Consider the following 26,829-nt stretch of genomic DNA (forward strand, 5'->3'; position numbering starts at 1 on the left):
TGTTAAGTGACTCACTGCAGTTAAGCTCGTGACATGGTTGTTAAGTGGATCTGGTTTACCCATTGACTTCGCTTGTCAAAAGGCCGCAGAAGGGGATCCCACGACCCCTGGACACTGCAGCCGTCATAAATGTGAGTCAGTTGTCAAGCATCCAAGTTCAAAGCATATGATCATAGACAGGGGTAGGCAACCTTGGCTCTTTTATGACTCGTGGACTTCAACTTCAGCATGGCTGGCTCAGGAATTCTGGGAGTTGAAGTCCACCAGTCACAAAAGAGCCAAGGTTGCCTACCCCTGACCATGGGGATGCTGCAACAGTCGTAAGTGTGAAAAATAATCGAAAGTCACTTTTTCCCCACTGCATTGTAGCTTTGAATGGTCACTAAATGAATTGTTGTAAGTCGAGCACTATCTGTATAAGAGTCTTCAGACATCGGCGTCATCTATTTGTGCCTCGCTCCTGGACGGATTGTTGTTCAATGTACTGAAGCACGTGTTCTGCTTGAATTATTCAAATATTCTGCTTGATGCGTAATAAAATAGGTACTTGAATTTGGAAAGCAACCTGAGAAACTTAGTAAGACAGGCTTCTGAAGCTCTTGTCTGGTAAAGGAAGACTTCCTTTTGCCTGGAACGATCGCTTGGGAGAAAAAGGATAAATGATGAGCTTATAGAGGCCCTTCAGCGTCCCACAGTATTCTGCGCAGGAAGAAAGATTAATTCAGCCTTTGCTGATGTAGGCAGATTAGAAGTAAATGCCAGGTCACTGCTTCTCTGCAGCTTCCTTATCAACACATGAGCCTATTCATCCTAAATGTCAACACCCAGACACCAAAAGGAAGAAGGACTTAAAATTTTCATGCTGCACACAAATTGAGTCTTGCCTGGACCTGGTAAGCCAACAGCTTGGTTTCACCTTATTTTAAAATCTATCTAACCTGCTTATGTGTTGAAAGACTTCCTAAGGATTGTTAGCAGGGTTAATGCTTGTGTTTGCTTTTATGCCTTAGGTGTATAAAGAGGTTTTGCCAATAAGTCACACGATTTAATTTCGTTTTTTTCTTTTTCTTTTTAAGAATTTTCTCCTTGTGATGCAACCTATTCATGACTGAGGAGCTGGAAACAGCTAGACAAGCGCTGCCTCGGTTTCGTCGTTCAACATGACCAATCCCCAGTGGGTACTGAGGTTTGAATAAGAATGTCTTGATTTTGCTTTTCCCAGAAGGTGTTCTGTTTGATATGAAAAGGCACTCGGCGATGAATTAAGTCTCTCTTGGCCAGGAAAGTTAGAGTAGTAGAAAAATTTCAGTTATACGGATAACCTGTAAAATCTCCCCATTTCCTTCCAACGTTTCATTTCACATGGAGCTTTTGTTTTTTTGTTTTTGTTTTTTAAAAAAGAAAAACCTCTTTCTACCATCATTTCTTCCTCGGTGTAATGGGCTTTGTTTAGCTTTAGGTTCCATTCTCATTTCATCTTTATCCGTCCCACGTAATTTTGAACTACAGTCAGGGCTTTTTTTCTCATAGAACGCTCAGAATGGAGTTCCGGCACCTTTTTTGGATGGAACCTTGTAGGGTAGGCAAGGCGGGTTGTATGACACGTGTGCGTTCTGGCACCTTTTTCTTTTACAAAAAAAGCACGGACTACAGTCCACTTCACAGTGCTTTACAGCCCTCTCTAAGCACTTTACAAAGTCAGCTTATTGCCCCTCAACTATCTGGGTCCTCATTTTACCGACCTTGGAAGGACGGAAGGCTGAGTCAACCTTGAGTCTTAATCCCTAACTGTTGGTCATGATAACTGGGTTTGATGGTAATCAAAAATAGTTGGATGGTCTGACTGTCTAGCTCTATTGTAATATATTCTTCTCAAGTACACCTGGTTGCTGCTACTTTTTTTCCTTTTGTTATCTAGAAACAAGAGGATATAATATGGTTTGCTGTTCACTTTTTCAGTTCCTCATGTTTGTATGAAAAGCAGATGTTTTGTTTGGGGCAAATATTCTTGCATAATTTGCCCCCTGGAATAGAGCGTCTTCTATAATTATCTGGCTGATTATCCAGGCCATTTAATTCACTAGAGGATTTTAAACACTTTTTTCCAGAGAGAAATCAGTGCATCATCAAAAAGAAGTTGAACATGAAGCTTTTTTCCCCCTGCTCACCTTACCTTGTTTGTTCCAGTCTCATGATGTTTATTAGCCCATTATCCTGTATTACTGAGAGGGTGTCAGGTGGGAGATCTGATTTAGACCTCTTGACACTCTAAAAGGCAGCCATTGAAGTGGGATAATTAATCCTGTTTTCCTTCATCATTTCACCAAGATTTCACTATGTATTTGTCAGCCATTCAAAGGAAGCCAGAATAAGAAGTAGCACAGATCATATGAATGTCACTATTGTTGCAGGGTATAATAATAGAAGCCTGAAAGCCCACCAGTGTTTCCTTTGCGTCCTCTTATACCGTACAGAATCAAAGTGGAGTCATCTTGAGACTCTTCCTCACATGCTCTGCTTTCCTGGGTCCCTATAAGATAAGCCAGGTTAGAAAACAGGCATGGTAAGGACAACTGGAACTTCACTTTATTGTTATAGGATATAGTAACGGAATTTTGAAAGCTTGCCACAGTTTCCCTCTGCCCCGCTTTATACCAAACAGACTCAAGGTGGGGTTATTTTGAGTTTATTTTGGGTTCCGTTCCCCCTGTAGACCTACTGTAATGGCTGCTTTAAAGCCATGGATTGTTTCTCGGTAATCCACTCTGCATTCCTTTTCCAAACCACTTTTAGTCTGGCTTCTGCTAAAGAGATTGATAACTATGCCCTGCCATGAGTCAAACTGGAATCTCCTTTGTGCATTCTTAAGTAGAAGTTTATTGAATCTGGTGTACAGTGGGTCCTGAAAAGAATCTGCAGGAAAGTGTCGGCATAAACCTGGTTCTGAGGATATCTGATGGCTTGAAGTTTGACCCCGGTGAAATCAATTCACATTACAAATGGATTATTCAAATAGGACCCCAAACATAGCTTATTCCAGGAACTGTAACAATCCAGAATCAATCTTTTGGTACCCAAATCTTTGAGATATGGCTAGGGATATTGACACATTGATGTCCTCTGTATTCATTAATAGTATTTTTAAGTAAAAATTTCTCTCCCACACCTTAAATAAACGTTGTTATCCCATGCAGGAAAGTGGTCTACCTATATTTGGTTAAGTTGGTAGCTTTGCTCGGATTCTTGACACATTTTTACCACCGAGACTTGTGCATCTTTATGTTTTATGAAAGTGTAAGGATGTGGGAATGACCTTGTTAAAGTAGCCTTAGAGCAGGGGTAGGCAACCTTGGTTCTTTTGTGACTCGTGGACTTCAGCTCCCAGAATCCCTGAGCCAGCTGACTCAGGAATTCTGGGAGCTGAAGTCCACAAGTCACGAAAGGGCCAAGGTTGCCTACCCCTGCCTTAGAGTAAAGTAGAATTCGCTCACCTGGTCATGTTTCCTATCTGGTTTACCTGGGAAGACTGACAGAAAGACTTCTAATCAGACAGTCCTTGACTTATGACCACAGCCGAGTCCAAAATTTATGTTAAGTGAGACATTTGCCCCGTTTTACGACCTTTCTTGCCACGGTGGTTAAGTGAATCACTGCAGTTGATAAGTTAGTAACCCAGTTGTTAAGCAAATCTGGCTTCCCTCCATTGATTTTGGTCGCAAAAGGGGATCACGTGACCCCAGGACGCTGGAACCGTCACGAGTACACGCCAGTTGCCAAGCCTCTGAATTTTGAACACGTGACCGCGAGGAGGCTGGAAACTCTTTTCATAAATCATAAGTCCCTTTTTTCACTGCCGTCCTATCTTCGGAGGTGTCACTAAACCGTTGTTAAGTCGAGGACTAAAGCAAATAGGAGTTTGCACTTGTGGGGGGGGCTGGTTCTTATTTTTGTGTTTTGTTTTGTTTTTCATTAATGACTTGGTCAGGCCTCCTATAGAAGGTGGAGTTTCCGAGGTGGAAATAATTTCACAGCAAATAGAAGACGAGACCAGAAGTGTCGCCCCGGTGCAGCTGGTCAATTTCGCCTATCGGGATTTGCCCCTCGCTGCGCTGGATCTGTCCGTTGCAGGCTCCCAGCTCTTCTCCAATTTGGATGAGGACTACCAGAGAGAAGGGTAAGCAAGCATCCGTCGACTTACTTTGAACTCCCCAAACTTTTTTCTTAGAAAAATATTTCAGTAATTTAATTTACAGAAAAGGAACTCTTGCTCTCGCTCTCTTTTTTTCTTCTTCTTTTGCTGTTATAAAAATCATTGTCCTAATCTCTGGATCCATCCTCAGGCCAGCTCGATTTTGCATTGTTGCTCTTAACCAATCGTGCTGTTTGTTTAGAGCCCTTAAAATCACGATGCTGACCCCGTGACAAGGGAAAGGGGTTTGGTTATTGTTGCTTTCGTTGAACATAAGTCGTTAGTTTCCCGACTTTTTGTCAGTTTTGTAATGGGTTCCCATGTCTTAATTAGAAACAGGAGGTTCCGAAAGGCTGTTTCCTTTTATATATCTTACTATGTGTAATGGGAAATAAGGGTCATAGAAGGCTTTTAGGCTGTGTAACTTTTGGGTTCATAAAATGCTTTTAGGCTGGAAACGTTAGCTAGGCAAACACAGCAGAGCCCGTTCTTCTAAAAAGGGCCTTAGAAGAAATAAGATTCAGGCTGATCTGGACATAATGCAGAATTGGAGGCAAAATGAATTTTTAGCCAAGTTCTCCAGGCAGTACAAATAGCAGCTTCCCTGTTTTGGCTTAAAGAGCTTTAGCTTATGAATGTAGTTCAGTGATAAAAATACATACATTGATTTTTTAAAAAAAGAATGCTTTTCAAAAATGTGAAAAAAAATATTCAGCCATGAATTCTGGGGGTTGAAGTCCACAGGTCTTAAAAGTTGCCAAGGTTGGACACCTCTGCTCTACAGCAGATTTGAAGTAGGAATTAACTTTTAACAGATACAAAATGAGGGCCTCATCTTAAAACTTCTGGATTCTTTTACATGTCCCATCTTCCAGACCTTGTCTGTCTGTCTGTCTGTCTGTCTAGACAGATAGATATAGATATAGATATAGATATAGATATAGATATAGATATAGATATAGATATAGATATAGATATAGATATAGATATAGATATAGATATAGATATAGATATAGATATAGATATAGATATAGATATAGATATAGATATAGATGGGACGCGGTGGCTCAGTGGGTTAGGACACTGAGCTTGTCGATCAGAAGGTCGGCAGTTTGGCGGGTCGAATCCCAAGCGCCGCGTAACAGAGTGAGTGCCTGTTACTCGTCCCAGCTTCTGCCAACCTAGCAGTTCGAAAGCACGTAAAAATGCAAGTAGAAAAATAGGGACCGCTACGGTGGGAAGGTAACAGCGTTCCGTGCGCCTTTGGCGTCTAGTCATGCCGGCCACATGACCACGGAGACGTCCTCGGAGAAGCGCTGGCTCTTCGGCTTTGAAACGGAGATGAGCCCCGGCCCCTAGAGTCGGAAACAACTAGCACGCATGTGCGGGGGAACCTTTACCTTTTATAGATGAGAGAGAAAGATACATACAAGCACATACAAACATATTGTTTGTTCGCTTGTTTTGGGACCTAAGGGCTGATACTTCCCTTTGTTAAATTGGATGCTGCTGTAGCCTGTATTCTGCAGTCAGTTCTGAGCAAAACTCCCACGTCCTTTCACGTGGCACGGAGCTGCGTTTCGTGGCATAACGTCCCTTCCCCCTTCTCCAAGTCAAGATAGCGGAAACTGTGACATCTGTTAGCAGCTTGAGTTGAAGTGTTTGTAGTGGCTCATTACCAGAGTATTATGGTAATCTTTCCCCCCTCTCGTTCGTTGTTGAGCATTCGCTTAAACAGCGGTATATTACAAAAATTGTCAGTTAGTAATATAATTGGCTTTGTACACTGGGAAAGGCTGCTGTGAGACCCACATGTCTCCTTTGTTTCGTAAATTGGCATTGCCGATCTTTCCCTGTCAGCATATTTTTAAAATCTCCCAATTTAAGAAGAAATGTATAAATAGATTTACACCAGGAATCTCACATATCAGCCTGTTTTTTTTTAAAAAACCCCAAATTTTATTTACTTCCATAAATGCTCCTTTGCTGACGAAAGTGCCTTGATTTTTTCCCTTCAAAGAAATTCAATTTGTTTAGAAATTTGCTTCAAATTGTTGTGTGTTTATGTAAGTATCCTACTTAAAACTGGAAAGAACTTTATCTGATTTTTGCAACTTACATCTAGTCAGTTCTAGGAACTGTCTGGCAGGTAAAATTCAGGCATCTTCTACCATTTTGCTAGCAACTGGAAATATGTTTGAAGGAGGCTAATGTTCTTTGATTATGATCCTTTTAGGTGTCTATTGTTATAGTAATACACTGCTTTTAAGTGATACTTTAATTTACGAAATATATACTTATAACTTACATCCCTAAAGAATGATAAACACACATGTTTTTGTAACTGAAGACTTTAAAAATGGGATTTTCTAACTGATCCTGATCTTTAATTATATCTTTTTGTTGGTAGTAATTTCAGTAATTCCAATTTCTCTCACTTTTGTTTTTCCTTTTAACAAGGTGAGTCCCAGTTAAAATTACAGCCTTATATTCCACACTCACTCTAAATCAAGGGTCCTCAAACTTGGCAACTTTAAGACTTGTGGACTTCAACTCCCAGAATTCCTCGGCCAGCAAAGCTGGCTGAGGAATTCTGGGAGTTAAAGTCCACAAATCTTAAAGTGGCCAAGGATAGAGACTCCTATTGTAAATATAGGCATCTCTGCCACCTACTGTCCATTCTGGGAATTTTTAAAAGTCACAGAATTAGAGGGTTAGGGTTATGTCACCATTAACTCGGAGAGGAAAATGGACATCGTCAACAAACTCGGAGTGCTTGGGTCTGGTTAAGAGGGAACTGACTTTTCTAGCCTGCCCTATCTATCTTTCGTGGTAAAATACATGGGAAAATCCCATTGGAAGAAAATTCCACTTAGGATTAAGGTTAGGTCACTATGAACTCGGAGAGGAAAACGGACATTGCCAACAAATTCGGCGTGCTTGGGTATGGTTAGGAGGGCACTTACCTTTCTAGGCTGCCCTATCTATGTTTCCTGGTAAAATACATGGGAAAATCCCATTGGAGGAACAGTCCACTTCAGTAAATATTTAAGTATGACATATAAAGGAATCAAATAGGAACCTGGATTCTAGAATCTAGAAATATTGTTGGGAGAAGGATGCAGCTGTTTATTTTTTCAATGTAAGTAGATCATCTGCTAGCTACAATTTAGAAAATAGCAGAAATAGCATCAGTGTATCTGTAATTAGTCCCCAGTTTTTGACAGACGCCAGTTGAAGTCCTAAGAGAAGGACTTACAAAGTTGATTAGTAAATTTGGGTCTGAGTTTGGTGCACTCCCTTCTGTTGCATTATGTAAAGACTTAATAATAGTTGCTCTAGGATAGGGGTCTTCAAACTTGGCCCTTTTATGACTTGTGGACTTCAAGTCCCAGAATTCCTCACCCAGGCACGCTGGCTGAGGAACTGTGGGAGTTGAAGTCCACAAGTCATAAAAGGGCCAAGTTTGAAGACCCCTGCTCTAGAACTTTAATTCCTATAGTGAAAGCACACATTCTGTTGTATTGGCAGAAGTTTCAAGGAAGAGTAAACGCTTTGCATCCCAGAAAGGATTCCTGTTCAATCAGTCCTTGGCGTCTGAAATTAAAATTCTCAGGTAGCCAGTGTTGCAGTAAGCTGATCTTCACTGCTGGATAAAGTAATTTTAGTGCTTTGATTGGATGTAGGGCAGCAGGTGTGGTCTTAACTTGCTTTACTAATACAAAATGTCAAAATGTAGGAATAGTGGCAACAGCCAAAGCAGGAAACTACAAGAAGCAGTAACGTTTATTTTCATCCCTTGTTCGTTTCGAAGTTAAAGTTGTACGAAGAATTTGGTAGGCTTCGTACCCGGGCAGTCCTTGATCCTCTGGAAAATTAAAATTGGAAATTCCGGTTCTGCAGGACACGCATACACCGAGTGGAATAAAACAATCATATGGCAAATCATCAAAGCAGGTTGCTTAATCTAGATGTAGAAATGTGTTTTTTTGAACATATCTAAAAGGGTCCTGGATTCTAATTCTGATGTCCGCCGACTTTAATGGACAATTAGATAAGATCATGCAGGAAAATAAACCTGTTAAGAGATTCCAGTTGGGATCGTTATTATTTAGTCATTTCAACTTTGGAAACCATACATCTTTAAGCCACCTAGGAGTCAGCTCTTGGTGAGACGGGCGGCATATAAATGTAATAAATAAGAAATAAGAACCCACCGATGGCGAAGGTCAATAGGTGCGGGTTCTCAAGCTTGTATCTTGCTTTTGACCCTCTAACTGGCCAATGCGCAGCCTGAGTAAACGCCTTTGGTCTAATCCTGCATTGCTCCTCTTTGCTGTTTGCCCATTTTGTACAAAAGGAACCATCTGGGTTGAATCTGGATTCCCTCTGCGCCTGCTTATTGGACTGAGAACTTTGCAAACTTGACATACACACCAGGCGTGCAGGGAGCACGGTCCCTTCACTAAACAGCTGGGTTGAGTCTATACCTTGTACCACAAAGATACGTCTCATTAATAATATGGCGGTGTGGTGATTTAGGGGCTGGATCGGGACAAAGTATGGAAGCTCAGGAGTTCACATCCTATCTACGATGGCTACTACGGAGGTGAAATGAAGAACCCCAGATTAAATTTGCATCCTATAAATTTGCAGGGTATAAATTCGGCCACTAAATACGAGCGTGGATCTTAAACACCCCAACCGCTCTCTGCTCAAACAGAACCCGGCTGCTTCTGTCTTACTCTTCTTTACCTGTCTGCCTTTTTCTCGTCTCTCTCTTCCACTTCTTCCTCCTTCCCTCTGTTCTTCTCCCTTCAGATCTAACTGGCTTAAGCCCTGCTGCGGGAGGCGAGCGGCCGTCTGGCAGGTATTTTTGCTCAGTGCGAGTCTCAACGGTTTCCTGCTAGCCTGTGTAGTATTGGTGGTGGTTCTTCTGACTCTGGAGCTTCTAATAGATATAAAGCTTCTCCAGTGTGAGTAGCAGGCCTTTACCCTTGCTTTTATTTTTATTTTTTTCTTCCTGAAATGTTTGAGCAAACCACAGGATACAGATAGTTCTCCGTTTAGTGACAGTGTGAAGTTACAACGGCACCGATAGCATCTTTGTGGTTCTTCTTTGTGCGCGCTTACTGCCATATTGATTTGGCCAGGATGCTTTCTGTATGTTTCGTTTGCGCGATAACAGTCACTGTCCTATTCTCACGTTAGGGTAATAGGTGTGTGCGAAATAGGATTTGGGGAATGTTTCTACAAAAAAGACGGACGTCCTTCTGTTGAAGGTTCCAGTGTAGGCCAAATATTGTCTGCTCCAAACATGTTGGTTTTGCAGGATCCAGTCTGGATCGTTCACTGGGACCGGAGCTTTCGTCTTCTGAGCTCTGAAATTTGAAGTTCCCTGAAGATAGGCTCCAGAACAAGTCCGAAAGCTCGGCAAACAAAACCTGTAGTCCCAATAAATCAGAGGCCCCAGTGGCGTAGCGTGGGGGGTGCAGGGGGGGCCGGCCGCACCGGGCGCAACATCTGGGGGGGGCACGCTCGCACTCGCAGCTCTCTGCCCCTGCCTGGCTCACTCTCTCTCACTGTAGTGCTGGCTGTGCGAATCCGATCCGAGCCGCCGGGTCGCCGCCCACTGTGGAGGGGGGTGTGCCAGGCGTGCGGTGCGGTACGGTGCGGAGAGAGAGTGAGAAACTATCTGGGGGAGGGACAGTGCAGCGGCCGGGTGCTTGCCCTGGGTGCTGACAACCCACGCTATGCCACTGAGAGGCCCCCAACCTTTTGGGCACCCGGGACCGGTTACACGGAGAGAGGTTTTTCCGTGGAACAGAGGGTGCGTGGTTTTGTGTGCTGCCTGCATCCCACGGATGGGGCTTTGCTTGTTTGTGCGGACCGGTTGCTGGCATACCACTGGTCCATGGACTGGGTGTTGGGGACCCCTGCAATAAATGACCCAGATAGGATCTTTTAGCATTATCCTGAGACACGTATATTTGCCTTCATTCATGTTTGTTTTGACCCATAACCCGATGTTCTGAAAATTCTCCTAAATCCTTTGTAAACTTTGTTACCCATAATACTGTCTTTGAACCAACAGCACGCTCTGATAATTTGCCAACTCACCACGGGAGAACTCTCTGCAGGACACGGGTCACACTAATATCAAAGAAAGGGTGGAATAGAATCATTCAAGAAAGGATGCAAAAGGAAGGATAGCATGAAATGCGAATGACAAAAATCGATTTTTTTTTATTGATTTGAAATAATTAAAGTGAATTATTAAATTGTCCCCTGGCGAGTTGGCCACAGCAACTTGCCCACACCGAATTGTCCCATTCCACTTTCTGAGGAGTTCTGCCAGGAGGATTTTGTCTCTATCGTTGCCTTCTCTTTACAAATCTTAAGGTTTCTGCGACTTCCTGGTCTTGAGCCGGCTTTAACAAAATTGTGATATTAATTGAAGGAAAATAGACAGCTGGATTTCCTTTTAAAATACACTTTAAGACTGACCGTCCTGCTTTGGCCTACGCATGACACACGTCGCGTGTAACTTGCTTTGTTGTTCTTCCTTGTAGTTTCAAGCGCATCGCAATTTGCTGGCGTCATTCACTGGATCAGTCTGGTTATCCTATCTATTTTCTTTTCAGAGGTAAGGGAAATAGGAATTGTAGGGAAAAGGAATATGGTTGGGGTTTTGGTTTTTTTCCCTATCCTTCAGTAAACATATTTTTAATTGGAACTTAACAGACTTTCGCTTTTCAGAACAGGCTTTCCCCAGCTAATTTTAATGTGCTAATCATAGGGGGAAGACCAGTGTACAGATGATACTCTTGAGTAAGAACCCAGAATGTCCCAGTAAGTCTCTTGAGACCAGAGAGAGCCATAAATAGCTACTTTTATTGACAGACACTTCTTCCATTGTCACTTGAAGTGTTGAAATGAGTAGCCAGATCAATAGAAATCAGGACAATTGGCCTCTACAGAGTCCCAGAGGACTTAGTTGTGGTATTGTCTACAATTAAAAACATCTCAATTAAAGGCTAGAATTAAGTCTAGAATGAAAAAAACATCTTGACTAGCACCATGATGATGGTTACCCAGTTTGGTTAACAAAATGTCTGCAAGAAAACAACCAAGGTCAGTGAGCACCAAGGAGCCCACAGCCGTCCTCCTCCTTCACCTCCACACTGCAAACCCCACTCCCTTCCAACACTGATGGCGTTCCTAGTTAGGTAATGAAACGTCTGCAAGAAAAGTAAACCAAATGGTTTAGACCAGGGGTATCCAACCTCGGCAACTTTTAAGACCTGTGGACTTCAACTCCCAGGAATTTCTGGGAGTTGAAGTCCACAGGTCTTAAAATTGCAGAGATTGGACACCCCTGGTATAAACTGCCCAAGTTCTGTTAAACTCTTATTTGCAAGAGAGATTTATTTGAATAGAGAGATTTAATTTCTTTAAAGAGATTTAATTTCTCATTGCCTGCTTGTAAATGGCCAAATTCATACTTCATTAGGAACATATTTTCTTGCCAAACTTCTAATAAGGCATGAAATTGGCTTAGCAGTTGTGTTCACTTAAACTGTGGGCAGGCTCAATGCATCCTCCTGACACCCCACTCAATCAGAAACAGTTGTATCCCTGGGATTGTTTTAGGCTCATCTCTAATTAACCATATCACAGGAGTGGGGATGAGAGCATTACTCTTCCTTCCCAGCTGAACAGCCCAAGGATGAAATCTTTGGAGCAGCCCCCACAAAATTAGGACTAGTTCATGAATTCCCCTCTTGCTGCTTGTTTTACAAGTGGTCCTCAATTTACGACTGCAGTTGGGTCATAAATCATTGCAGCCATTAAGCGGGTACCACTTTTCCACCCTGAGAAAAAACATTTGCATTTGCAAATTGTTTAAAATGTTTGGCAGCTCTTGTCCACTAAAATCTATGAAAGGGACATTCTTCTTCATCATCATCATCATCATATAATAATGTTGTTGTTGTTGTTGTTGTTAAACTAACTTGAAAGTAGGATCCATGGAGACTTTAAGCAATGCTACTCATTTCTGAGTTGGAGAATGGTTGCTATTAAACTTGAAAAGATCGTCCCCATTAGTCTGGAATTTTACTTATCTTTTCCATTATTCCTAGAACTTGGAAGAGGTGGAAGCAGGGCATCTTTTTAAGAAGGGAATAAGCTTTAAATATAATTGATGTCAGCATGTTTTAAATGAATGTGTAAAAGACAAATGCTAATTTCCTCTCTTCTCCTCCCCCCCCCAACTTTTGTTTCCCAACTTTCCTTAGACTATTTTGAGAATAGTCGTACTTGGTATATGGGACTATATTGAAAACAAAATAGAGGTAAGTCCAAAGTAGCAAAATCTTTCATGACATGTCCCTCTTGCCCAAACCTTGGTGGGCATTGCTCACGTTTCTGCTACTCGTTGTAGCAACCAGGTTGAAGTCAAAAGGCAAGGTATATTCTGCCCAAACTATAGCTCCTTTGCATGGAATCTGCTAAACTGCAGGTAGTCTTCAACTTCCAATCACAATTGAGCCCAACATTTCTCTTGTTAAGTGAGACATTTGTTAAGTGACTTTTGCCCCATTCTACAACCTTTCTTGCAACTCTTGTTAAGTGAATCACTGCAGTGGTTAAGTTAGTAACACAGTTGTTAAGTGAATCTGGCTTCCCCATTGACTCTGTGTCAGAAGGTCACAAAAGGGGATCACACGACACAGGACACTGCAACCGTCATAAATACGAGCCAGTTGCCAAGTGTCTAAATTTTGATCACATGATCAGGGGGATGCTGCAACGGTCGTGTGAAAGACCATCATAAGTCATTTTTTTTCCAGTACCATTGTAACTTGGAATGATGACTTAAGTGAACTCTTATAAGTCAAGGACTACCTGTGTAGGACAATCCATTTGAAATGTGATTACGTAAATATGACAAATGCAGTATGGGTAACGTGGGTAAAATAACCAGTATGGATCCAAAGAAGAGAAAGGGTTGGAGTGTCGCTTGATAATGTAAGGCGCAAGAAACCAGGATTCAGGATAAAGTTCAAAAGTACTACAAGTTTATTACATGTTACTTATACACACTTGAAAAGAGTCAGTGGAATCCACGGCCATAGATCTCTTGTGGCTGCATAAGGATTCCATACTGATGACGCATTTGACCCTACCCTACCCTCGGACTCAACCTGTTTATCTCCCACAGATGCACCTGTTCAAAAATAATGTATATGTGATTCCTGTGAAATCCCTTTCATATTAGGTATTTGATGGTGCTGTAATCATCTTATCTTTGGCTCCCATGGTGGCATCTACAGTGGCTAATGGACCAAGCAGTCCATGGGATGCTATTAGTCTCATTATTACCCTGAGAATTTGGAGAGTCAAACGAATTATTGATGGTAAGTCAACAGTGAATTTTTTTTATTTTAAGCTTGGTCGTGCGCTGCCCACTCATTTGGCGAGAGGAGTAGCTGTATAAATTTGAAAAATTAACAAGTAAAAACAAGCCATTCCTTTGTTAAATGGATAACATCAATTTTAGGCTAATTTCAAACAGAAAACAGAGATTTAACCAGTTGACTCTCGCTGAGAAGATAAACAAATTCCCAATGTACTTAAGTCACATGTTTTGTTGTCCCAGTGTCATAACAGATGCAATAATGTGCTTGTGTGGGCAATTAGAATTTTTTGGGGAAAAAAAGTAATCTGCAGGCAGGATGTGGAGGTTTGGAGAAAGAAAGAAGCACCAGCTCAGGGGCTGAGCAGTTCAAGTTCTTAGTAACTTCTTTTAAAGAAACTGCATGTGAAAATCCACCTGCGATCCATGATTAGACCAATATTTCTCAAGCTTGGCAATTTTAAGATGTGTGGACTTCAACTCCCAGGATTCCCCAGCTAGCATGGAGTTGAAGTCTTAAAATTGCCAAGTTTGAGAAACACTACATTAGACCAGGGGTCTTCAAACTTGGTCCTTTTATGACTTGTGGACTTCAATTCCCAGAATTCCTCAGCCATCCTCCTTCTAAAAGGAAGATGTGGAGGCAATAGATGATTTTTGACAAGCTGAGAGAATCTTATCTTAAAGAGGGTTGTTCAGAATCTCTCTTAATTGCACGTTGGTTCTTTCAAGAGTCTAACTTTGCATTTGTCAAGGGATGCATCGTGACCCGTTCTGCTTTCAGTAGCCGCAGAAAGTCTGCATTTCTGATGAGAAGTAGAGAAATGCCTTCTTATCTGATATGAAAGACCCTATTTGTATGATTCTGATTTCTAGCCTACGTCCTGCCCGTTAAAGTGGAAATGGAGATGGTGATTCAACAGTACGAAAAAGCAAAGGTTATCCAGGACGAGCAGCTGGAAAGACTGACCCACATCTGCCAAGAACAGGGGGTGAGAGGGCACGATTGTATTTTCATGTCAATGTCAAAAGTTTTCGTCTGTTAATTTTCATCTGATGGTAGGGAAAAATTAGAAAGCAGAAAATCTCTTTGGCTGAATCTTCAAAAATCTGCATGTGGACTGCAGCAATAGCATTGTAATATTTATGCCTTAAAGGGAACAAGCTTTTATATATATATAAATAAAGATATAGATATAGATATAGATATAAAGATAGATAGATGATAGATAGATAGATAGATAGATAGATAGATAGATAGATAGATAGAGATAGAGATAGAGATAGAGATAGAGATAGATAGATAGATATAGATATAGATGTAGATGTAGATGTAGATATAGATATATAGATATAAAAATCCTCCTGGGTGCCAGAAACAGCCCACAGTCGACCCACATTAGCCAGTGCTCCATGCTCCACTGCCAGGCTGCACTTATGCCTTTTGGCCATATGGTGGCAGCAAAGGCACTTCTTTCATTTTTATTGATCTCTTACGCAATTCTGGACTCTTACCTTTCTCTCCAAATAATTACTTGTGAGTTAGGAGGTGGGATCATCTTGCATCCTCTAAAAGAGCCCAACTTGCCTGAGCAGTAAGCCTTCCTGGAAGAGAGTGTTTTATCCGGTGGATTTAAATGAGTTTTCTAGCACCTGAACAATTTTTTTCTCCTTTTCTTCGCTGTTCAGTTATCTGTGGGGCAATAGTACCAAGCTTTTTCTGGGTGCTTTTGGGGAAATTATTATAAGTCGAGGGTCATCCTTTGGTGTAAATACAGCATTTTTGTTCTGCTTGCCGTCTCTCGAATTCTAGCTGGTTGTTGTTTTCAGGCCTCCCAAAATTGCATTTCTAGCTGATGGTACCAAAATGTTGAATTTAGAAAAGCAGTACTGTTACGTATCCGTTGCTTGCTTCCACTTATTTAATGTTCCTGGCCATGTTGACACATCCACGTATTAAATGCTGCGGGATCGTTTTTCCCAGGAAAGACAAAACGCCACTTAATGGATCTCTCAGGGGATCACGTATCACACTTTCTCTCCCAAGGCTGACTTTCGCTGAGAGAAATTAGGGAGCTGTTGAGACCTGTTAAACTATCCTTGCTTTGGTTTTAGAGCTCAGAAATCAAGTTTCTGGTTTCCTAGAGGGTGGTCCAGCTCTGCTTCTTGTCCGTCAATGTAATGCCTGATTTGGTAGCACAGACGGGGCCTTGGGGGCCCCAACATTTGCACTCCTGATTTGCACAAGACACAGTTAAACAATAAACTCTTAACTACCTCAAAAGAACCAAGATCAAACTCTGGCTTCTGATGTTGGGACTTGTTTGACCTTGAGGCTGTAAAAAAAAAACAGTAGCAAAAACGTATAAGCTGGAAACCGCGGCTTTCTATTCCAAGTACATATAGCCATTGCTAGTCTAGGAATACCAGGAAATTGAGATGTGCATTTGTGTATGTATTTATATCTAGAATGTGTGTCTCGTTTTACAACAGTTTGATATGTAACCCTCCTTTGTTAAAAATATCACATATTTTTAAAGAGGCTTTTATGGTCACTGTAATTGTTGATAAGTGCTTGATTTGATTTCTGTGTGAGTTTAGAGATGGCTCTGTTTCACATGTGTCATGTTGTGACTTTGTATTTTGATGGCATTTACCATCAGGCTTAGTTCACACTTATTTCAGGAAGTGTTAATGTTTGTGCCTGTAATTTCAATGTTTTCTTTTAAAGAAAGGCTAGCAATTACATTTGTTTGCAATTATGAAAACAATAAACTTTGATTCTCCCCCCCCTTCCTTTAAATTCATGTAGGTGCATAATTTGGTGGTGATAGATTTCTGCATTTTCAGAAAATCTGCAATGTACATACAAAACTATTTTCAAAGCAATAAATTGAAAGGAAATGAGAGTGCCGATGTGAAAAGGCATTGGATTTGTACAAAATAATGAGTGAACTTTTTACACAGTGTGTGTCTGTGTCAAGAGTAAAAGACCAAAATAAATGAAAAATCTGCAGTTGTTAAGTTTTAGCGATGGCTGGCGTCCCATTACAAAAGGTAGCCACAGGAGTGGGTCGATTGAACAGCAACCATTAAAATGGATGTCGTCAATTGATAGCGTCTTTTCTTTTCAGAACTGACTGATTCTTTTGAATCACACTAAGGGTCACAGAGAGCTTATGCAAATATAATAGCCACATTTATGTATTTAATTTCCCATTAGAGAAAAGCCTTCTTTATTACAGTTTGCTTGGAGCAAACACAACATTGGTGCAAATTATGTTGCGTGCATCCATGCCAGTTTTTCACAACCTCAGTTTGCTTGCAGGGCCAGAATAAGCCATATGGAGTTTTGTGTGAGTGGATCACTTAATCACTTAAGTGGATCCACTTAATTGTGGATAAACTCACCCATGCCTTAATGCAGTATGTCCACCCTGTGACAGCCTTTAGCAGCCCTTGAACCATTGTTATGTCAGCCTTTCAAAACTTGAACTGTTTGAACAGATCAAGCTGGTCATTTTTACAGATGTTGCCCAGATCTGAGATCTTCAAACTCTGCTGCTGAGATGGCTCTTTAGGAGCAGCACCGGAATATCACTCTTTATGTGGGCATCCATATTTACACGCAATGTACCTCTGCATATTGCACATTAAGAGCCATGGAGGCACAGTGATTAGAATGCACCATTGCAGGCTAACTCTGCCCACTGCAAGCAGTTCGATCCTGGACCGGCTCAAGGTTGATGCAGCCTTCCATCCTTCCAGGGTCGGTAAAACGAGGACCCAAATTGTTGGGGGGGGGCGATACGCTGACTCTGCAAATGGCTTAGAGAGGGCTGTAAAGCGGTATGCAAGTCTTAAGCGCTAGTGCTAATTGCTATTGTTTATTTTTTTAAAGAAAACAAAACGTTTTTTTCCTCTTTTTCTTTGTCTTTAGTTTGAAATTAGACAGCTGCGGGCACATCTGGCCCAGCAGGATCTGGACCTGGCAGCTGAGAGAGAGGCAGCTTTGCAGGTGCCTCACATGTTGAAGAAACAGACGGGAAACTGGTACAAAGTGGTAGCTGCCGGGGGCGATTCCGATGACGAAACTACTGCGAACATCACAGAGTTGCGTCCGGCTCGGGGTAAGTGGCCGAGAGTCCCTCGTTATGTCTTTCTTTCTCTTTCTTTCTTTCTTTCTTTCTTTCTTTCTTTCTTTCTTTCTTTCTTTCTTTCGTTCTTTCGTTCTTTCTTTTTCTTTCTTTCTTTCTTTCTTTCTTTCTTTCTTTCTTTCTTTCTTTCTTTCTTTCTCTTTCTTTCTTTCTTTCTTTTCTTTCTTTCTTTCTTTCTTTCTTTCTCTTTCTTTCTCTTTCTTTCTCTTTCTTTCTTTTCTTTCTTTCTTTCTTTCTTTCTTTCTTTCTTTCTTTCTTTCTTTCTTTCTTTCCTTCCTTCCTTCCTTCCTTCCTTCCTTTCTTTCTTTCTTTCTTTCTCTTTCTTTCTTTCTTTCTTTCTTTCTTTCTTTCTTTCTTTCTTTCTTTTCTTACTCTTCTTTCTCTTCCTCCTCTTCCTCTTCTTCTTCTTCTCCTCTTCCTTCTCCTTCTCCTCTTTTTCCTTTTCCTCCTCCCTCCTCCTCCTCCTCCTCCTTCTTCTAGTGAAGAGTGTTTAAAGCTGTGGTGTCTGTTCGTAGACTTCCCCAGGTTGCAGAAGGAAGCGACCAACAGGATCTTAGGATCAGGACAATATGCAGAGAGACTGCTCTTTGAGTAAATGGGTTTGTGTTCATCCCAGATAGGAGTCTTGGATTCCAAATTCAGTAGGACAGTGTTTCCCAACCTGAGCAACCTTAAGATGTACGGACTTCAACGCCCAGCATTCCCCAGCCAGCTTGGCAGCTATGAAAAACTCTGCAGGAGGATGCTTTGATTGTGTGTTGCTTAGAAAGCGCTTCGTAAAAGCTCTAATAAATAACCTATTTGTACGGCATTAGGATTTGCAGTTATCTCCAACCAACTGGTTACACAGGGATCCCTCTTATCTATGCAGGTTGTTCTCAACTTAGGACCGCTTGCTTAGCGACAATTACAGACCTATTTAGGACCCATTTCCGAAGTTCTGATGCAATCCCCGGTAGCTGTATGACCGCCTGTTGGCAGCCTATGTTTATGTCCATTTGAACAATCCCCCCTGGTCCCATAACCATGTTTTACAACAGTTTTGCAGAACACCAGCATTTTCAGCAAAACTGACCTACAGTAAACCATTGTTTTGTTTAACGTCCACAGCATTCACTCAACAATTTCCGCAGAAAAGATCGCAAAGTCGGGCTTCACATGGGTGACCTGTTTTATGACCGTCACAGCTCCATTGTGGTCCTAAGTCGAAAGACTATCTGTGGTAATTTGTGCAGAAGTCAAGTGACTTTGCTGATATTGCCAGGTCCTGTTCATACTGAGTTGTAGCTTTCCAAAGTGGGTTTACATCCATTCTACTTACTCTTTTAAATCTGAATACATGAGGATACTTTATAATTTATGCATATGTTCCCTGAGGGTTTACATTAGGAACGGGAGGGAGCAGCGCACACTTCTAAGTAGTGTCGAAATTCCTGTGATTTGCAGGGCCCACCTTAAAGTTTTATACTTTCCAAGTTATGTTTCTAGGCAGCTACAAGCACAGAGTGCTTCAGCTGGGTCATCCATAAAACATAACAGATCCACCCGCCAAATAAATCCTCCCTTAATGTCTGTATCATGGTATGAGGACACTTAGGCGTGCTTAGAATTCACAGCCTGCTTGAAAACAAAGACGGACTAGAATCCATTAGAATTTGTTTTCGAGGAGATGGCGTCCAAGAGAAGGGAAAATAGATTGCAGCCTCTTCAGACAAACGAAGTTTAGTTGGACTAAACAGGTTATCCTCGAGTTAACGATCACAACTGACTCCAAAATTTATGTTGCTAAGTGAAACAGTTGTTAAATGAGTTTGCCCCAGTAGCCTTTTGGGGGAGTGGGGGGAAGCATCTTTGAGAGAACTACATCCTGGATGACTGAGAATCTCCGTAGAGAATTGACCCATCCAATGGATTTAAGCCACTAGTATTACATTACAGCTGCAGAAAACAAGGAGGGTTGATAACATGTCTGAAGAGCGGAGGGCTAAAACAGGTTAAATTGCTCTGGAGTGGAAACGTTGCTTCTGAGTCCCTCCAAAATCTTCTCACCTGGAGATCTTCAGTCCAGGTTCAAATAATGGGCTTTTAGTGAGTGAGACTCTTGCCTGATTCCGGAGAAATGGGATACTCTCCGCCCCAAAGCCAATTATATTTCCCTGGCCCATAGAGAACAATGAACACATTCACCCTGGACGATTTGACCGTGAAGAGTTGCAAACCTGCTCGGGAAGAAATTAGACTTTGCTGGCTTTCAGCCCCCTTTCCCTTTCTCCTATCCCCTGCGCGCAACGTTTTTACGGCGAAGCTCGTGAAGTTAAGCTCGAATTTGCGTTCAAAGTCTCAGCATCCCGTCTCACGTGCATCAGGGCTCTTCGAAGGAAAACGTGAGAGGGCCCCCCCTCCCCAGGCACCGAGCATCCTGCAGACCTTTAGAATCATCTCCCAAAATTGGCAGTTAAGGACACGAAGCAGCTATGAAATAACGGGAAATGATGCGCTGGCAGGTGGTATGCAAGTTTTAAAGTACTTCCCTTAAAAAAAAGATGTCATCCTTTTCTGATAATAATCTGGTCCTCTTTGGTTTCACTTTCTGGTAAGAAGGCAGAGAAACGTGGCACACTAAAAAAAGGTGTGGTTTGTTGTTGTTTTTTTGTTTCCAGTCTGCCAGTTGTGTCTTGGATGAACTACGCCAGTGTTTCTCAACCTTGAGAAATTTAACACGTGTGGACTTCAATTCCCAGAATTCCCCGGCCAGCATTGCTGGCCGGGGAATTCTGAGAATTGAAGTCCACGCACTAAGGTTGAGAAACAACAATCTAGGTGGCTTCTGATCAATGATCATTAAGGTGGCCAAGCTAATTAACATTTAGGAATGTTTTTTTTTTTACTTTTGTTAAATAAAGCTTATTGTGGACTAAGAAGGAGATCCCATTTCCATCCCACTCATGTACTGGTGCCTAGTTAACCCAATTTTTGTTAATTTTAATGTTTTTAATCTAGTTTTATGATGATGTAAGCCACCCAGAGTCACTCAATAGTGAGATGGATAGCATATAAATGTAATAAATAAATTATATAAGCAAGTTCCTCTTTCTATTGCAAGCAGGATTGACTGACAACAGTTCGTTTAGTGACCGGTCAAAGTTACAACGGCCACTGGAAAAAGGGACTTACGACTGTTTTTCATACTTAAGACCGTTGCAGCATCCCCAGGGTCACGTGATCAAAATTCAGATGCTTGGAAACTGACTTGCACTTATGACAGTTGCAGTGTTTCCCCTTCCGCTTAACAACTGTGTCACTAACTTAACAACACAGTGATTTACTTAACAACTGTGGCAAGAAAGGATGTAAAATGGGGCAAAATTCACTTAACCAATGTCCCACTTAGCAACGGAAATTTTGGGCTCGATTGTGGTCGTAAGTTGAGGACAATCTGCATGGGGAAGGGCTCACAATGAAGCCTGCAATGAAAGCTGTAGCCATCCTCCCAGCAACCATCTTGCCTTTTTTGACCCTGTCTGCATAGACCCCGATTGCAGCTCTTAACCGGTTCAATATGCCGACCGCTAAGTTCACTGCTGTAAAACTGCCTTTAAATCTTAGGGAAAAGCTTTTGCCTTTATGGACTCCTAATGGCTCCGAACCTCTTAAAATTTCCTTTATGAGTCTTTCATCTCTTCCGTCACTGCGAGTTTTCTTCTGAGACCCCCCCCCTCTTTTTTTTTTCTTTTCTTTCTTTTTTTTTTTAGACTTTGCAGAAACGCACTCCTGACTTCGTTTAAAGTCAGATTTTTTTTAAAATTCTTTGCAAAGAGAAAGGTCTTGAAACTGTGTTTTAATATTTCAAACCGGCTTCCTTTTTTTTCTCCTGCTAGAAGGGGGGGAAAACAAGGGGCACGTGACACCCTAATTGCTGGAGATGTGCTGAAGTCTTTTCTCCTTTCCCTCTGTTAATTCCTGCAGCCAGGAGACGTTGTCTGGCCGTCCATTAAAACAATTACTGCCTGGTTGAAGCAAGTCCCTGGGACTTCAGAGTGGGTGATTATTAGGTTGTCCCTAAAGACACCGAGTTAGTTTATTAAATGAAGTCCCAATAAGGCAGCCAAAATGGGGAGGCAGTAATGACATTAGGCTGTTTTTCATCCAAGCGGCCATTTTTCCCTCCACAAACGGCAAATCGATATAGACAAAAGTTAAAGGGGGGGTTGTTTTTTTAAGGGACCCAAGGAAGTCAATGCAGTAGTGTCTTTAAACAGGTTGGATTATGAATCAGTTGTCCTATTTAATATCAAAAGATGGTCCAGATAATATTTGTTAATAACGGAATACTATAATTACAGGAGGAGGCTATTGTTGAAAGGTCGGATCAATGACCCCGGATGTTATAAAAATATTAGTCAAGGAAAGAAGCAGGCAGAGGAATGAATCGTTTATTTCCCAACAGCATTTGTTATCTTGGTTTTTTTAGGTGTCACTTTGATGATTAGAGATATCTAATTGCTTAGAACTCATACAAGTAATCAATTGATTTAGCGTACATGTGGGGAAAATCTTCTTAAGAGGCCCTTGCCCCATATTTTCATTGATCTTCTGTAGCTCACGTCTGTCACAGGAAGGGATTCCCTAAGTCGGTGTAATAAAAATTGGATTTTTTAAAAAAAATATCAAGCTTCTTGTTCAGCAAACTGGAGCGTTTGGCTAGTTTTATCAAAAGATTTGTCTCACCAACTAGTAGTTCAGACCTTTTTCTTACACATTGCAAAGTTTTAATTACAAGCGATCAGGGCTAAGCTAAGAGGACATTCCGTTCTTGTGCTAAGAAACAGGAAATTATAGATACAGCATTTACCCAGGCGATATTGTGAGGTCCAGTTAGAGAAAGTTTTAATGAGATTAAACCAGATGTTTTGCTGGCCAAGAGTCCCACATTCTTCAGATTGGGCTGGAAAGAGTTTTGAAGTGGTAATGCAGAAAATATCAAGGTAAGTTATTCTGTAGAAGGCTGTGGGGTCCTTGGTGCTCTCTAAGCTTCGTTGTTTTCTTGTGGATGTTTCATTACCCAGCTAGGTAACTTCATCCGTGCCGGAAGGAAGTTGCTCTCTTTGTATAGCCTAGTGGCTTGCCACGTCAGTATTGGTGGGAGCGTTCCTGATAGCTCCTTAATTATGCTGTTATTGACTATTTGATTGCTTGAGTTGGCAGTTCCTTGACTGGGGTATTGTTTACTACTTGATTGTAGTTCTGGTATTAATCTTGGTGTTCTTATCTGGCTATTGGTTGCTAGTGATAAGAGCCTTGGTGGAGCAGTGGGCTAATGCCTCCTTAAGTAACACCAGCTGCCTGCAATTAGTGCAGGTTCGCATCCCACCAGGCTCAAGGTTGACTCAGCCTTCCATCCTTCCGAGGTAGGTAAAATGAGGGCCCAGATTGTTGGGGGCAATAAGATGACTTTGTAATAATGCCGCTTGGGGTGTGTGTGAAAGCCCTAATAAGCAGGCATATACATAGAATGAAGGCTACTGCTAAGCTTGTAAGCCGCCCTGAGTCTTCGGAGAAGGGCGGGATATAAATGGAATTAAAATAAAATAAAAAAATAAAATAGTGAGGGCATGTGTTGGTCCTGTCGTTTCCTTTTTAGTTTTTTGATTGCCCCTTTTGAAGGGTATGTAGATGTTGTTTACCTCTCGTTGCAGAACGTAGCAGAAAACGATACCATCCAAAAGAAAAAAGGACAGTGCGTTGGTTGCGTTTAATTTTTGCTGCCGTCTTGACTTTTTTGACCTCCAGGAGGTCAGAGGCTGTTTTACGTAGCTGAGAAGCTCTGGTTTGTCTTAAAAAGCCTTTTCTGAACGACTTCCTTCTCTCTCTCAAACTCAATCCTAGCAAGCTGAAACCAGCTGGGAGTAATGGAAAAGATTAAAAGAAACAAAAAAAAATGGGAAGCAGAAAACGCAGGGCTTTTTAACCCTAAACGGAACCTTTTGCAAAGCCGATGATGCGGCTGGGAAGTGGGTGGCCGAGGTGCTTGCTGACGTTTGCGGAACATTAAAAGCATTTAAGCCCCCACGAAGGGACTCGGCCAATAGCAGGAGGATCACACCTGTCGATTTGGGGAGAGGGACTGACTCTTCCCCTGCATATTTCAGTTGACGTCTTCTCTCCAGCAGAGAAAACTTCAGGCTCGTAACTTTCCTGCCAGAACATAAAGTACTCAGAACGTTTCTCATCCTTTATGGAGACATGATTTGAGCTTGAATTATTTACATCTGCTGAAACCAATCTTACCTGAGAACATGGAGCAGGCCTGGTTTCATTTCTCTCATTGCAGCGAACGGTAAGTTCGCCTGTGATTGCTGCAAAGCACTTAAGGAAAGGGGGATGTCCGATCCAGACCTAACCGCCCTAACGCGTTCGTCGTGTAGGTTGTTCTTTTGGTGAGAAAAACTGGAAATCGATTCCTTTTTCTTTTCTCGAGGAAAAGCCATCGGTCATTTTCAGGACTTGTTTTAGCCAATTACAGTGGTACCTTGGTACCCAACAGCTTTGAAACTCATCGAATTCGGTACTCAAAACACATTTTGATGAGAAAATGTTGTCCTGATACTCTTGTTTGTTTGTTTTTTTAAGAGCCCCAAACACATCTGGTCAGCTGCTGCATGAGCCAGATCGATGGTGGAGGAACTGAGCTTGTGCAGCTAGCCGTCCTCATTAACTTTCCCAGCCTTTTGGATTCCATAGCATTTGCAGTGTGGACTTGCCATGGAGATACCCCGCCGTGGGGTCCTCCGTGGTGGCCATTCCTGTCACAGCGGGTCGCCAGCCGTGCCTGCAGCAACAGCTCCACGTGGTTCGTAGACCTGGTGATGGATGAACAAGACCAAACGCATCTTACCGACGCGTAGCTGACAAGCCTGGCAGGGTTTTCCCGACCCACGGGCTTGCCTTAAGCTGCACGGAGGCTTCTTTCTAAACTCGAGACATTAGCAGAGAAGCCGCCCTCGGACTGCAGGCATTTAAAGATCAACAGGGGCCAAAAAAGCTTTTAAAAAGCCAACGAAACCAGGAGGTGAAACCACGTTCCCTTTCAATGTCAGCTTAGATTGCCATCTCAAGAGCTTCCTTCGTCCAGGTACCCAGCACTCCGTGGTTTGAGCCTGGCGAGGGAAATGCGCACCCAGAAAACATCTGTTTCTTTCACCTACAAACCACAAATGTGCTGTGAAGAAGGCTGGGCAGTAGCCACAAGGATCCCGGGAAGGGGGGGGTGGCTAAAGAGATTCCGACTGAAAGGATCGAGCAAGGTTTGGTTGCTCCCCTCCCTCCTGAAATGGATTTTTTTTTAAAAAAAACCACCCATCTACATAAAAGAAGAGTAGATGCTTTTGACGGCATGCAGTGCGCCATAAAGTGAGCGGATCAGGTTGCCTTTTTGAGCTGGGTGTTCCTGCCCACATGTGCCTTCGAACAGAATTATTTTTGGAACTTCTAACCCAGTCCTTTCCCTGTCCTTCCTTCCGCCCAATCGCACGAGGTCACAACATTTATTGACTTCTGCCATTTCCATTGCAGATCATTTTAGCATTCTCTCAATTTCTCCGGTATCAAAATAGGAGGGTTTGTTTGTTTGTGTGTGTGTGTGTGTGTGTGTGTGTGTGTGTGTTACTGAAATCTGGAGGGCACTTGCTTCATCTCTCCCATATGTTCTGCCGAGCAGCCGGCATTTTCATCTTCCATATGCACGGGTTGCTAACTCTTTGTGAAGGAGGTATTTATCAAAATGCGGAGAAAAAATATTGAGAATTTACCCCCTTAGCAAATTACATTATTGTGTCGTCTGGTGACAGTGAGGGACAGTTTATCAGAAGACAAGGCCACCCACAGTCACCTTGCAGGGGAGATGGGTGACATAAAAATTTCATTAATCAATTAATAAAACAAGGGTCCTCCTTATAAGCGCTTTACTCAGGTTTATTCCTTACTTCTAACTAAGAATGGATTTCTCCTTTACTGGCCCCAAAATACACAGTCCAATAAGTGAAATGAAAAAGCTTGAAACTTGTGACTTGCATTTTTTGAAGGAAGCTTTAACTGAGGAACTTCTTTTTTGTTAAGCGCAGGGCTTTCTTGAGCATGTGAAGGGAAGAAACAAAACAATCCAGTATCCCTTGAGTTCTGGAGGCTCTGAAAAGTTAGCAGTTGACGATACTGTCCACCAGTATCATCGTGTTATATGTGGAAACATGAGCTGTGAACTTTTTCTGTAACTTTACAAGACTGTGCGGGTTTTTCCCCCCTGGTTAAAATAGTCCTAAACGCTCTTTCAGAAAACCCATCTTCTTTCCCTCCCTCCCTCCCCCCCCCCCCAATTCCTCTTCCGAGCTTGGTATAAAATAGGATACTGTGTTGAGAGTCTTCCGAGGCCTGGAGAGGCTTCTGAACTCTGGAATTATGGAAGCCTCTCTTGAAAATCTGGACCAAGGCTACGGTTGGAGTTTCCTATTAATGGTTCCCGTTTTGCCTTTCTAGAGACCGCGGTGAAAGACGACATGAACAATTACATCAGTCAGTACTACAACGAACCCAGCAGTGGTAAGCTTGGATTTTGAAACGTAGAGGCACCTTCAGTGGAGTCTTTAAGAGGGCCTTTCCCCCAATCAACCTGCTGCCCCTTCATTGCTCCCCCTTGAATTCCAGAAAGAGCACCAACTTCTTCATCCCCCTAGGAACATTATCGCCTATCAATGTGAGATCTCTTTATGCTGATCCGGCATTGCCTCAGCAGCTCACACAAGCAGCTGTGACTCACATCCACCTCCTTGTCTCATGTGGCAGCTGAGGCCAGGAGCAGCCCTATTAACTCCTATTCTGCAATTAAATCCTATTCCACCAAATAAAACCCAACCCCTGCTTTTATAGTTGGACCTTCCAAGGAATGACTTCCATTCAATTTGATTATTCTCCCATAACATTTGACCCTCAAGTTGGTGTAGACCTGGGGTCCCCAACCTTGGCCACTTTTAAGACCTGTGGACTTCAACTCCCAGAATTTCCCAGCCAGC

General features: G+C 42.2%; 1 protein-coding gene across 2 annotated transcripts in view; it reads left to right on the top strand.

Annotated features, from left to right (window-relative positions):
* Positions 1-805: 805 nt before the first annotated feature.
* Positions 806-26,829, top strand: part of TMEM266 (transmembrane protein 266) — a 28,302-nt gene continuing 2,278 nt past the window's right edge. The window contains exons 1-9 of one of the 2 annotated variants that reach the window (XM_081337714.1): positions 806-1,174; positions 3,986-4,174; positions 9,011-9,165; positions 10,762-10,835; positions 12,490-12,546; positions 13,473-13,611; positions 14,487-14,602; positions 17,551-17,740; positions 26,297-26,359. In XM_081337714.1, the coding sequence (XP_081193840.1) occupies positions 1,161-1,174; positions 3,986-4,174; positions 9,011-9,165; positions 10,762-10,835; positions 12,490-12,546; positions 13,473-13,611; positions 14,487-14,602; positions 17,551-17,740; positions 26,297-26,359 (997 nt within the window). In that variant the 5' untranslated portion in view covers positions 806-1,160. Of the gene's footprint in view, positions 1,175-3,985; positions 4,175-9,010; positions 9,166-10,761; positions 10,836-12,489; positions 12,547-13,472; positions 13,612-14,486; positions 14,603-17,550; positions 17,741-26,296; positions 26,360-26,829 lie in introns of those variants that run through there. The other variant, XM_081337713.1, reaches the window with a different exon arrangement.

The sequence above is a fragment of the Vipera berus genome, assembly GCF_964194415.1.
Source record: "Vipera berus genome assembly, chromosome: 12".
Taxonomy (NCBI): Eukaryota; Metazoa; Chordata; class Lepidosauria; order Squamata; family Viperidae; genus Vipera; species Vipera berus.